The sequence below is a fragment of the Tinamus guttatus genome, unplaced genomic scaffold, assembly GCF_059628265.1.
Source record: "Tinamus guttatus ecotype Peru unplaced genomic scaffold, ASM5962826v1 Tinamus_guttatus_pri_ptg000146l, whole genome shotgun sequence".
Lineage (NCBI taxonomy): Eukaryota > Metazoa > Chordata > Aves > Tinamiformes > Tinamidae > Tinamus > Tinamus guttatus.
Genome location: NW_028288680.1, coordinates 971089 through 985244, shown reverse-complemented (window position 1 = coordinate 985244; position 14156 = coordinate 971089). Strand labels below are relative to the sequence as shown.

At 40.4% G+C, this 14156-nt stretch overlaps 1 protein-coding gene across 1 annotated transcript in view; it reads left to right on the top strand.

Annotated features, from left to right (window-relative positions):
- The window catches only part of PCSK5 (proprotein convertase subtilisin/kexin type 5), a 232802-nt gene extending 224256 nt beyond the window's left edge, over positions 1 to 8546 (top strand). Inside the window, exons 32-37 of the mRNA XM_088522071.1 lie at positions 480 to 710; positions 2254 to 2431; positions 3276 to 3493; positions 5554 to 5669; positions 7121 to 7307; positions 8140 to 8546. Coding sequence (XP_088378197.1) covers positions 480 to 710; positions 2254 to 2431; positions 3276 to 3493; positions 5554 to 5669; positions 7121 to 7307; positions 8140 to 8546 — 1337 coding nt within the window. The remainder of the gene's footprint in view (positions 1 to 479; positions 711 to 2253; positions 2432 to 3275; positions 3494 to 5553; positions 5670 to 7120; positions 7308 to 8139) is intronic.
- The last annotated feature ends 5610 nt before the right edge of the window (positions 8547 to 14156 follow it).

Below are 14156 nucleotides of genomic sequence, written 5' to 3'. Positions count from 1 at the left end.
CAGGCTTGTTTTCTCCAGACAAGTACTGAGATGCAAGTAGAACTGGATGGATATTGTTCCTAAAGGGTCTGTGGGTTGCTAATGTAGGTATGAGCGCGTGAAACAGAGCAACAGAGAAACAAAGGCCTGATAGACATAGCTCAGAACAGCAAAAAGTCAGAGGAAATGGAGAGCGAGGTAGCAAAGCTGGAGGTGTTTGAAAATACATGCAGTCACTTTCATAAACAGCTGAGTAGTTGCTCCTTATGCTAGCGATGTTGAAAACTGCTGCTCAGCAAAAGCACTGCCAGCGTATAGGACAGCTGAAGGAGTAGGCTGCATAATGGTGAAAATGTTGACCTGTTCGGTTACGCAAAAGCAGAGCTGTTGTTCATTTCACTCACCTCCTCATCCTGATGGCTCCTTGTAAAATTAAATCTGAAATAATAACTCGAAATGAAAAAATAAATGGTGACATCCCTGCTCTTTGTCCTTTTCAGCCTGCAATAGGACATGCCAGACTTGTTCTTCTTCCACTGCCTGCCTTACCTGCAGACACGGCCTGACGCTGAACCACAACGGGCAATGTTTGTCATCCTTGCCCTGCTCCCGCACTGAGTACCACGACGAGCAAATGCACACCTGCAAGCCTTGCCACAAGAAATGCCATCACTGCTCCGGACCCACTGAACACCAGTGCCTTAGCTGTGCAAATAATCTCTATCTTCTCAGTGAGTACTTTGATCCTGTGTCTAGATTTTATTTTACATTGAAGAATGGGAAAATAGGAGAGTACCAAATAGGCAAGTTTCTATCCATGAAGAATCTATGACCACTTCAACCTAAATATTGCAAGACTGACCCAACAGTAAGTCGATGCAGAGGTATTTACTTCTTCAGGGCTATTTTGAGGAGTGGACAAAATGGTCATTCTGGGCTTTTGAAGCCAAAACCAGACTTCTGAGTAGAAACAAAGTCCGTGGTTAAACAAAACTTGCACTTGTTTCATTTACTGTCTACTTACTGTCACATTTATTTCTTAAAAGCAACTTGAAAAAGAAAAAAGGAATGTCCTTAACTCATGTTTTGTAAGCACAGAGTTCACATTTACATGTTGGCTCATTTAATCCCTGCAGAGATTTGATGGAAAAAGCCATACTTAAGCTGAGAAGTTAAAAAATTCTTTCTGGATCATTAGTCACTAGTGGATCCTTGAGAAAACTACATTTTTCTTCTTTCTTTGGAGGAAAAGACCCTGTTGTCTCAGAAAGAAGTTGGTAAAAATAATAAAATCTCCAGACTTAGATTTTACTTTCTTACGTGTTAAAAAATAAACAAAAAATAAAAATTACCTTTAGAGAAACAAATATCTTAAATGATCTGCAATTCAAGAAAAATCTAAAGTAAAATTGACTTAAAACACTGACTGTGAGCTGTCTGCTCTGTACCTAATTCTGATGCAGGTTTTGAATTCTTATATTCTTGAGGGATGGACTCAGACTTGACATTATTACTAGCATACACATCTTATTATTACCATCAGTGAATATCTTCCTTTGTCTGTTTGTAATCTGAGCAGCAAAACAATAAAGATAAGCTAGATAATGAGTGCAAGCTGTTAAGAAAAATCACTATTCCCTTAGCTTCGTGCACTTGCAGTTAGTTGATTAAGTCCTGTTTTTTCTTTCCAGATTTCTCTTCTGTTAATGACCCTCTGAAATCTCAGGCAAACAATGTGATGTACCTGGCACATTTAGCAGCATTAGAGGTGTATGTTCCCATAGCACAAAGGAGCAGCCACATACAGGGACAAAGACCAGAAAGCAAACATCATTAAATCTCAAACCTCTTACAATCAGATTTGCCAAATACACAGAATGCAATGAGCCTGAAAAAATACGCTTAGAATCAGAGCAAAACCCAGGGAAAATGGTAATGCAGATAGATAGAAAGTTTCCTGATTATTTCTTTGTATATTCTGAAAGAAATCACAGCTGCTGTTCATTATTATTTATTATGCTTGCATTTATATTTTCTAAAGTTTTTTTTCTGAAGAGTCTGCTAGCATACATTCAACTCAGAAGTGAAGACTAATGAAGTGACAAGACTTGGAAGAAACAAAAAATAATTAGCATGTCCCAATGTTCCCTTTACTGGCTTTGTTACAACTCCAGCAGCATCCCTTGCTAGAGTGTGCTCCAGCAGAGCTGTATGAGATTTTTATAGCAACAAATACTGAATATGATCTGTTATTCTTCATTGTTCTCTGTGCAGACACCACTTGTGTTGAAACATGCCCACCTGGGTATTTTGTTGACAGCGAGGAGGGACTGTGCTCCCCATGCCACAGCACCTGTGACACTTGCTCTGGAAAACACAGCTCACAGTGTCTCTCCTGCAAACCAGGCTGGTACAGGAAAGGAAAAGGATGTGTAAACCAGTGTCCAGCTGGGTAAGGTCCAAGGTCTTTTAGCTAACATCACAGAGAGAGCTTTGAGAAATCAGATCACTCTGCCCTGTCCTATCTCGGAATGAAAATTTCTCATGTCATCCAAGTACACAGAGGTGGTGTAAAACCTCCCATTCCAGTGCCGAACTGGAGAACTACGGCTGGCGCCCAAGCTGGAACAAACTTGATGCAATGGGACCATTCTTAAAAGCTCCTGGGAGCTTTTAAGATTATATTTATACCAAACAGCATGAAACAGAGTAAAGAAACAAATTTACCCCTTAATTAGTCAGTGTTTCGCATTGAGTGAATGATTATAATGGATTCCGATAAAATCGATTACTATTTAACCTAAGATTGATAATTTTAGGCAGCCAATTCATTAATATGAGTCTATAAGGACGATATATACCTTAATGCAATCACTCTGCAGTTATTCCTCTTTTTCTCAGACTGCGCAATGTAGACGAACAAACTATTTCTCCCTTGGTGTCCTTCGGCTAGGCCTTTTGGAAATACTGAATTCCCATCTGACAGCTGGGCATCAGAAGCTGTGAGGAATCAGATGCTTGCCAGCATCTCACAGGATATTTGTGGGGAAGACTAGAGTTTAGGATTTCTAAGTCATGCCTGTTAATTTGCTTACTTCATATCCTGTATTAACCCTGCATTTTGGATAGTCTTGCTTTATAAATTATATTCCAAAAGGAAAATTCAGTCTAAGTAAATGCAGTCAGAGGCAAAATGCACTGAGATGCACAGTAAAAGCTTATGAAGAAGAATGTTTTGGCCTTTGCTGCCACTTTTAGGTGTTTGCAAGTCAACGCTATCATCTGATCTGTTTCAGATACTTTGCACAGAACTCCACTAAATCATGTGAGAAATGCCACAAGACCTGTAAGGAGTGTACGGGACCTCAACCTACGGATTGCCTTTTCTGTGATACGTATTTTTACCTGTTGCGCTCCAAGAATGAATGCATTAGCTCTTGCCCTGACTATTACTACGAAAACAAGGACAGCAACATGTGTGAGAGATGTCACCCTTCCTGCCGAACATGTGAAGGTAAGAGCCTACACTCTGCTTCTACCAAAAAACCCATCGAAACACCAGCCACACCTTTCCTATGTCACATCCGTGCTCCAGTCTGCGGAAAGGCCTCACAAGGGAGGCGGCAGCAGCAGCCATGACCTTCGATCCAAGCAGTGAAGCCAGCGGCACAGCCCGTCTCTCCCTCTACCGGCTTCCTGGTAGAGGAAGCTGGCTGACCCAGGCTGCCACCTTATTTACAGAGCACTGAATCACCAAGATCAACCAAGACTACCAATCCCCGCGTAGCGCAGAGGCACCACAGGAGAAGAGGGGTCACCAGGACAAAGCGCAGATAGATGGGCTGACCACGTTAATGAAGCTCACCTACGTCGGCCAGGCTCCTCACAGAGATGCCCATCAGCCCTACAGCCAGGGCTCTGACACCCGCAGGGCCGGACTCTCCTTGTCTCACAAACACGGAATAACCTCTCTCTCCTTGAGCTCTCATACTGCATGTGCCACGCTGTGGAAGACACGGAATCCAAACCTAACCGCGCATCTTTACAGTCCCTAAGGGGTAGAAAGTCAACAGCCACGAACACTGAAAATAACAAAAAGGCCACAAACCATCTCTAAAGTGAGAAAAGAAAAAGTGTGGTTTCTCTTGTTTTGAGTATAGCTAAGTATTTTTCAAAGCTAACTTTGAGACACCATCTGTTTTGCTCTGTGATACATTTACGTATTCCATGCCTTTTTTTTTCCCTGTATTATACCACATCTAATTCTGAATTTGGCCTCGTTATTCCCCTTGGACCCATACAGTGTCCTATTCTATCTCAGTGGCAACAGATGACTACTAGCAGGTGCCGCTCTGCATCTTAGACTACACCATATCACAAACTAAAAGTACGCTTTTGGACAGTGGATGTATTGGACAGTGGACAGCGCAAGCGGCTAATTACAAACATAACAATATTTAAAAATGTGGAAATAGTTCCTAGAGCAAAGCCACCTTCAAGAACTATAAAAACATAACTATATCAGGACATCATAATAAATGACAGCAATATTTTGGCTTACATTTGGGACGAAGAGAGATTGTCATTTTAGTTTACAGGCTGCTTCTTATGATTGATTTCTATTTTATTTGGGAATAATACTACAGGACAGATTTTCTATCTTAATTATAGGGACAGTATGATGAAATACAATCCAGTCCTACAAAAAGCAATACAGTAGGTGCTCCGAAATGAATCTGCATTGTTGATGAAGAAGCCAGGAAGTGGTGCATTGTCATATGTGCCATGTGAAAAAATTTGCTGCATTGCTCAAAAAAACATACTGTAAATTCACTGGATTATAAAACATTGTTAACTTCACCTTTTTAAGTACTGCTAGCTAATGTTAACGTCTTCGTTTCATACAGAAGACACCAAGTGGCAGAAAATTGGACAAACACATATTTTGAACAACTTTAAGTTGTACAAAATGTTCACTTCAATTCCTGCAGAAACATGTCTTCAAAAATGCTCTTACGTACATTACATGATGCTCTGTTCACACCTGGGGAAACACATTTTTTCCCCATGTTTTCCTGTTTTTTACTATTTTAAATACATAAATGCATGCTAATTCATTGTTGTTTGAAAAGAGTTAGCTAAACAGTCTGATATGGTTGACTTCGTGTATGAGAGAATTTAGTCAAGGTTTCCCGCAATTTTAGCTCACTGATTGTGAACTAAATTCTCCTGAATGTCTCTGAAGGTCCCTGTGCAGACAAAGCACAAATGCCCAAGACAGGTGGCAACACAGTTGCAGCACTAAGAAAAAGGCAGAAGTCGTTCTATTTCATAATCAGCTTTTCCCAAATTTCAAAATACATAAAAAATACATTTTGTGGGCACATAAAATCTCAGGACGAGGACTAATCTCTTCTTAATACTGACCCTCTTCACACTAGACATCTCATTGCTGAGTCTTAATAATGACAAATCCCTTTTCTCTAGTGAGGGACATCAGTGTATTTCTGAAAGAGAGTTAGAGGAGATTTTTGTTTGTTTTCTGTTCTAACATTGTTTTGTTTGTCTTGCTAGGGAGTGGAGCATTCAGCTGCACTTCTTGCGTATGGAGCTACACTTTATTAAGTGGAATGTGCAACTCAGACTGCCTCGTAGGCGAATACAGAGCCCAGGAGCCACCAGCAGAAGAGGTACGTATTTGCGGGCATTTTCTCCTGTGATTTATATCCTGACCTTTAGTTTCTGAATACAAGAATGCAAAATACTCCTCTCTGAGTTTTCAAGTCTGCTTATCCTTATACATTCCTACTTTTGTTATTCTCTTGGTAGAAAAAGCATTATTTTTCTTTCTGCTACTGTAGGAAGCTTTCTGTACTGGTGTATATTGAGACACAATGATGCCAAGGGTCACACCAAAACCATGAGAATAAATTCAGCTGTATCTATATACGGAGTGGGCTTTTTTGTTTGGTATGACCAACATTTCCCCAGGCATTTCTGCAGTTTTGCTTGTAAGAAGTCACATCACACTTCTGACCAGAGTTCTGCTGGCAGAAAACACTAGTGAAGAGACAGGCACAAGTTAACAGAGCTACATTTCTGAAATTGGACCACAGTATGCTTGGGCCTGGGCCACAAGTCTGGCCACATCAGTTTCCATATTTCCATCTGCCTTCCAGAGCTGCTGGTTCAAGATTACAGCAGTATGGTTAAGAGATGCTGGATACCCCAGGGTCTCTGTCCAGGAAGATCTCTGTAGCAGGGCTGCTCCTTAGCTGTGAATGTGGGAAGACAGCCCAAGAACCAGGGTCCACGAAGGTCCACAATTCCCAGCATGGCCTCTCAGTCTCTTCCACGCTCTCAGATTCAGGGCAAGAAGACAAACAGCTCTGAAGGATCTATCCAGTTTGATGTAAGGTTACTGCACTGGACCTGGGGTCCTGGTCTGAAGTCAGACAAATTAAGAGATTTTTGCCCAGTAGGCCACTCAGGAACTGCAGACACTGGAAGCAGGCACTTGTCAGGAACCATGTGATCTCAGAGCAGTCCACGAGGTATGTGACATCTGTATACAGATGGTCCCAGAATTTGACCTACCTAGACTTTGAAAAGTGTACCTGAATCTGAGTGGTTTCTGTGAAACAGAACCAACATGAACTAATAAAAGTCTGTTCTACTAGAAACATTTCAGTCATCTTTACTGTTTATTTCTCCTCCTTGTCAAGTTGGAAATGGAATTCATTCTTTCATCTTGCTTACTTCCTCTTGCTCTACCTTAGTTGCTTAAGACAACTTTACTGTCGTCATGATCATCAGTGCTAAAGAGACACTTAATCTAACAGGGATCTAGCAAGGCAAAAACGCAGCTTCTGCCCAAAGAGCTGACAGTCCAAATGAATTTTAGCTATCTCCCTAGTCAGGTAAGACTGCAAATGAAGCTTCTGCTGTAGTGTTTTGCACTCTCCTTACCAACAGATAGATCACTGACAACCTAGGCAGTATGAACCAAATCTTAATTTTCCCACGCCCAACAAATTTTGCCACAGACATCCATGGGTGAGAACCCAGAGTGACAGGGCAGAAGAGCCAGGTCCAAATGAACGGAAACGTGAGGTGCATTGCTTGTGTTCTGTGTCTCAAGGAGGATGAGTTCAAGTGTGAGAAATGCGACAGCACGTGCATTGAATGTAAGGGACCCGGGCCCCTCAACTGCACCGTGTGTCCAGCCAGCATGCAGCTCTCCCTGGAAGAAGGTCGCTGCCTGCCCTGCTGCGGTGCCTCTGACCCGGCTGGCAGCCCAGAGTGCTGCGACTGCAGCGAAACACAAGGTAGGACTGTTTTGATAAGGGGGAGCGGCATTTAAGGGCCTTATGACTCACTTGACTGACACTTGAAAAGGAAAAGCAGGAAATAACAAATACGTGCTGCTGAGCTGCATGCATACAGTGCATTTCTACTGCTCCATCACTGGAGCTGGAAGGGCTTTATGCAAATAACAGCAATTGCAAGTTATATTGCCCCGTTCTCTCAGTCACCACTTTTTTTTTTAATAGCCTGAATTTCATAACCCAGTTGACTGGGAAAAGTTTGCTTCAGCGGATAGCAATCTAAATCACACCCTTTAAAACTCATCATACCAAAAACACTCCATTGACTTTGAAGTAGCTACAGTATATCATACAAGGTATTGCAGAGAGAAGAAGAATCTGTGGAAGATTTGCAGAAAGAGGAAATATTTTTATTATATCAAACTCATATGATTGGGAAAAACAGACAGGCTCAGCGTACACAACCTGTCTTCCAGACTTGCTAGAAGCCAGAGAGTTAAAAATCCAAATATCTCTGGGGATGTCATGTTTCATGCCTAAACTTAGCAAGTAGTTTGTGTTTGTGTGCTTGTTAGTTTTTCTGCTTCTTGATGATTATTCCTAACCTCATGAAGAAACTTGACTACCCCAACAATCCTGTCCTTGTTTGTAACCTTGCACCATCAGAGCCCCAAGAACACATCTGCTGTACAGGAAGAATAAATTTTTCAGTCTAAAAGTTTAAAAAGCTTAAAGCTGTAAACAGGCCTAAATGTTCTCCTGGGTCATTTAAAAACAAGGTCTCCCACTTGATCTCGTATAATCTTTTTTCATTTCTTTTTGCTGTTGTCAGATGACTGTGTCTTACGGATCACTCAACCACCTGAAGGCAAAAGCAAAACAGCTCTCTTTGTTATCACCTGTATTTTGCTTCTCCTTGTCATTGGAGCCATTATATTCATCTGGAGAAAGTCACGAGCCAAAGCCCAGGCTGCCCATAAAAAAGGATATGAGAAGCTGACAAATCACCCCAAAGCCTTTCCTTCCTACATGAACAACTCCCATGAGAGTACAAGCTATCAGGAAGATCAGGTGATCGAGTTTAGAGACCGAGATAATGAAGATGATGATGACGATGACGATGATATTGTGTATATGGGCCAGGATGGGACAATCTATCGTAAATTTAAATACGGACTTTTAGAGGAGGATGAGGAAGATGAGCTTGAATATGATGATGAAAGTTACTCATTTAGATAAGTCGTTGCTAATTTATGGATTTTCTGCTCTGTTGTCTTTCTTACTAAATTACATCAATTTAGATAAGTATGTTTAGTTATTTCTTAGTGTGCTGAGCTCAAGATATTAGTTAATTCATATTGCGAGAGCAAAATGGTTTCCGAAAACGTATCTTTCTTCCTAAAACTTTACACAAATCCTTGCTAGTCTTTTCAGTAGCACTCCAGATGTACACTGATTAAGATGTTTCTGTGCATTTGTGTGGAGACAAAATCATTTCTCAATATATTTGTGTGTCTTAGAACTATTAAAAACATTCCTTCAAACAGCACACACATAAAGTGCCACTTTATTGTTTGCTACTTTGTGATTATAGCTATACAGCAAATCATAAAACAACAGGTGATTTTGCTGATTTTACCCAGATCTTCTTTCTTGATCTGGCACATATGTGCCCCTCAAAGCTGATACATTTCACCTCATAAACTTGTAGCACAGTTCTCAGTGAAATTATGTATTTATGACATGATGTTGAAGATTTTAATATTTGTGATTGTGACTCTATTCCAGATAAAACTACTGTATGCATTGTCTTTATAAAAATATTTGAAGTATTTTATAACATCATCAGCATCTGAGAAATCTTAATTCCAGTGGTTGCAAAGCTCAAATGATCTTTCATTACACACATTTTTTTCCTGCTTACTGCAGAGGAATATATGGTCTATATGTATGCTCAGGAAGGAAAAAAAAAAAAAAAAAAAAAGGCTCCTTGACTCCTTTTGTCTTTGTAACTACCTTCTCAGGATTCAAGGATATAAACAAAGAGCACTACTCAGGCAACTTCTGCATTTCTGTTGGAAATGTCTCAGGATGTTCTGATGATGGCTATGGGGATAATTAACACTTCTTTGGTAAAGTAACCTAAAGGAACACAACAGTGTATTTTTTTTATCATTACAGAAACGTAATTTATCATACAACAGATAAGGATGCTCTATATGGCCCCTTGCTGTGACAGAATAAATTCTTTGCACAAAACTCTCTGGAAAGTGTTGTTATTTGTCAACAGTATTGCCAGGTGGTCTGATCTTGGAAGCCTGCCTTGCTCTCCTGCTTACTCAGAGTTCCTGTAGATATCCAGCAAGAATCATTTCTAGAAACCTAAAATGTTTAGATTTAGCTTTTCCAGTGGAATTCTATGACAGATACCTAACCTTTATGGTTCAAAGCGTAAGTAGAATTTTTTGTCCCAAACACCTCAGGACCCTTCTCTACCTAAGTGTAAAGGGCACTTATGGAAATAAGTGGATACTTATGGAATGAGCTTCTACTTTAAATTTTAATCTTTTAATCATGCCGTCAGGACCGGAGGGGAATAAAAGATCTTTTAACAGATTATAAACGACAAAGCAAGGACTTGTATTTATCAAAAGAAGTACAATAACCAGCCACTTTGGAAAGACACATCTGCCGCTTCAATTCCTGGTCTTATCTTGGGGAGCTCTACAAACCAAAGGAATGAAAACAGAGAGAAAGCAATTCAGAAAGTCAAGCATACTGAGTGGGGGAAAAGGCTCTTTGTGGTATCCTCCTCTCCTACACTTATTTGTGTACGCTATTGTTTTAGCGGCAAATATATAACCTGGCTGTGGCTATCTGAAATCATCCCCGTCAACTACAAGCTACATTTAAGATGTTTGAAATCACTGCCACAGGGGATGTAACAATTATTGTCACAAGTTCTCAGGCTACTATCTCAGCATACTATTCAATGAAAATTGTGATGTATTTAGGTACCCTGGTTGGGTTCAGAAGAATAACCAGGCTCCGGTCTGGGCCTGGGCCTGGGCCCGGGCCCGGGCCCGGGCCCGCGCCGGCAGCGCCGCCTCGGCCCACGGCGGCTGCGCAGCAGGGGCGGCAGCGACGGCCACGCGGCCGGCGCGTGACCAGGCAGCTCATTGGGCGGCCGCGCGCGCTCGGCGCGGGATCCCCTCGCTGATTGGCTGGTTGGTTGCCGGGCTCGGCAGCCTGACCCTGCGCACCGGCCTGGGGGTGCCCCCGCGGCAGCGCGGAGAGCGCATGCGCTGCAAATAAGAGGACTTTATTTTTAAAACGTAATTTCCTAAGAAAAAACTTATGTTTGGGCAAGGCAGACTGAGTTAAAGCTACGTTTTTGAGGGTGCATTGAAGAAATTAATAACTAAGTTCTTCTCAAACGCCCATTCTCGTCAGATCTCCCTCATCTTGGCTTGGACACACCTCTCAAAACTACATTTTGAGTTTATCGGCTACATCTTCCTTTTTCACTTGTGAGGGTTTCCACTCCAGTCTGTCGCTTCTTTTCGCACCATTTAGAGCATTGTCGGGAATCCCGGATGTCACAAAGTACAAAAGTACTTCTTGTATTCCCAAAGCTAAAGCAACACTAGGAGAGAAGCAGCACTGTTACCCCCTCTCCTCCCAGGAAAAGCAGTGCTTTGGCAGGTGGAAAAAGTGGAGGAATTCAACTGACTGCTCTAATGAGAGCCTAATTTCCAAGAGACACCAGGAGAATTGTATGATTTTATGCTGCACAGGTGCAGTGCAAATGTCCATGTTTTACAAGATGGCAGTTAACTGGCTTGAAGATGAATCGGTCTTTTCCAGAGAGCAATTAATATATATGTATATATATATGGGATTTCTGAAGGCCAGTGGTCATGTTGTGAGCAAGCCAGATCTAGGTGAAAGGGGAGAAGCACTGCTGACTAAGGGATAAGGAATTAGGCCGAGGGTCAGATAAGGAGAGAAAGAGTTGAGACAAACAAGTAGAGGGGGACGGTCGTTAAATGCAAGGGCACATGGGCACTGCTAGTTAGCCTATCACACTGTGTCGTTAGATGCGTGGACGCAGGGTCTTAAGACAACAAAAAAAAAACACGAATGCTTTAGCTGGACCTGGTACAAAGAAGAAAACTGCAATAAAATAATGCACTTTTTTTTTCTTCTCCTTTTTTCCTCTTTTCTGTTAGCAACAATTTCAGGAAGCTGTCAGGGAGGCCTAAACTAATGACCTATGGAACAATATTGCTTTTAGTGTTTAGTTAAAAACTGCATGCTGAGAATGCACAGGCAGACCAAGAAATATTACATACTTTAAAACAGGTCATTTGGTCCAAGAGCGACTGGGTGAGGATCGTTCACAAGTCATTCTGAAGAAACTTCATGGAAAACAGAGCACAACTAAGGAAGCCAATAATAAATTCATACACAACACAGAAAGGGTTTGAAATATTGCCAGCTTTATTTTCTAAGTTTCTAGTGGTTAAATCTATCACACTCTGTCCTGAAAGAAAGCTAAAGAGATTCAAAGCAGCGAATCCATACTTGCCACAAAGCTAATTTGTCTTTCTGTTTTTCTGACTCTTCCTCCACTCACTGCAGCAAGGAAGATGTCCCCTGGAAACATACACATTTAAAAAACAAAATGGCTGTTGGATTTCTTTCGATCACTTACTCTCCAATTCATTTTCTTCAGTCAGTTTCTTTCTTGCTTGCTCAGCAAATTTCTCCTCACCGCAAGGTCCCTCTCTTTCCTGTACCCTGAATTTCTGTCTTTGCCATTCTCATTCCTCTGTGGAGTTCACCAAGTCCTCCACTCTTCTTAAGCTATTTGTATTATCCATCTTTCTCCTGCATAATTCTCTCACAATTTCAAAAAGTTTATAAAGTCAAATCTACCCGATCCCTATTCTCAGGTTTCATTACAAAGGCAGAAGGAAGATCCCCGGAGTTAACAGTTCACGGCCCACGTCTCCTTCCTCTACAGGTTCCTCCCAGCTCTGACCGCTTCTTCTTGGGTCTCCAGGCATTTGTGGCTCAGAATTGTACAGCTACGTGATTTCTGGCTGAAGAGACTTCAGAATGAGATTTCCAAACAGAAAGAGGAATGACTCTACTACACACTGTTAAAGCATTCCAATTGGAAACTGAGTCATTGGGTTTTCTCGTGAAAAATAGCGGGTGTTCAAGAGAAATATATATATAATTTGCAGTAAGACTATTTTGGGGGGTATTATATTTTCCACTGAAAAGATACCTACAGAAAAATCCTGATTAGCCTTAATGAGCAACTACTTTTCCAAAGTTATATTCATCCATTTGAATCCCGTGACGGGAGTGGGGCAGGGGAATGGCACAGGAGCAGAAAGGCATCTTTCTTTTAGCAGTTGAGCAATGTTAACTGCAGATTTTTCACCTTAGAACCTCGTTTGCATGTGTGTTTTCAAGCCAGAACTTTGCGGTAACCAGATATACAACCTAATGAGAACAGATAGATGTTCTGACTAGGGACTCAAAGCTTTATATATATTTTAAGGTTTTTCTCCACTTTTATTTGTAACAAGTAGAATGTATGTTTGGCAATACCAAAGATGGCTACTATTAGACACTGAAGTTTAATAAATTCATTTCAGATCCTGAATCAATTTAATACAAAATACTTTAATGATATTACTTTTTCAAAACGTAAGGGGAAATACACGATCTATCACATTTACAATCAAGAAGCAGATGGCAAAAGATTCTGTCTAGGTAATAACACATAATACACACTTGCAATGAACTAGCCAAATGTAGAGAAATTAAAATCCCCAATACTAGACATCATTTGCATCTATAACTAACTTCTGCTCTCCTTCCAACATACACATCATATATTCCTAGCTTTATTGTTTCCTACTGCTTAGAAATATTAAGGTAGTTGATGTCTGCAGGCTGATTTTAATGAAATCACAAATATTTTATATTTATTGTGAACATGACAACATGAAAATTTTCCCTTGGAAAGGAAATAATGTTGTTATAATGATATGTTTATCTCCCATTGTCTCTTTTCAGAAGGTTTAAGCAGGAGGAAGAGATCTTCAGACCTTAACCAAGGAAAGAGATGCACTAATTTCTTTGCATGATTTTGCAGATTTGTATTACACATTTAATTGCACAGCTAAAAAAATGAAGTATTCTTTCGTGCTGCTGTATGCTTTCTCCTTTTTCACATCACTTATCTTCACCACCCAGTTTTCTTTATTACTTAAACCTAAATGCCCTTCTTGCCTTCTACTTGCACTGACAAATCTTAGTAATGAAACACCTAAGAACAAAGCACAGCAGAACCAAAAGAAAATAATTAATTTATATAATTAATCATATAATAACTGCCATTTGTAGCCATGTTTATAAAGCCTCAGGCTACTTGAGAAAACAAAACAGGCCACAAACCCATCCAAAAACTCCCACAGAGCAATCGATAACACAAATTTCTAAGCATCAACTATCAACTGTCGTGTTCTATTCATTAGTTTTTTTTTTCTTAAGTCCTTTTGGAAAAAGGAAAACAAATAAAAGAGCTCAATAATAGAGCTTTTTTTTAAAAAAAAAAAAAAAAAAAAGATAATTTGGTATTTTCATCTCATTTAAATCCCAGAAAACTAGTAGAAAATCTGGAAGCTTTAAAACAGTAGATTTTTTTTTTTTTTTTTTTTTTTTTTTTTTTTTTTTACTCACCACTAAACAGTAAAGGGACTTGAGCATTTTTAACTTTTAAATCCGTAATTCCAGTGTGGATATTGTGGCATTAGAACAACAGTT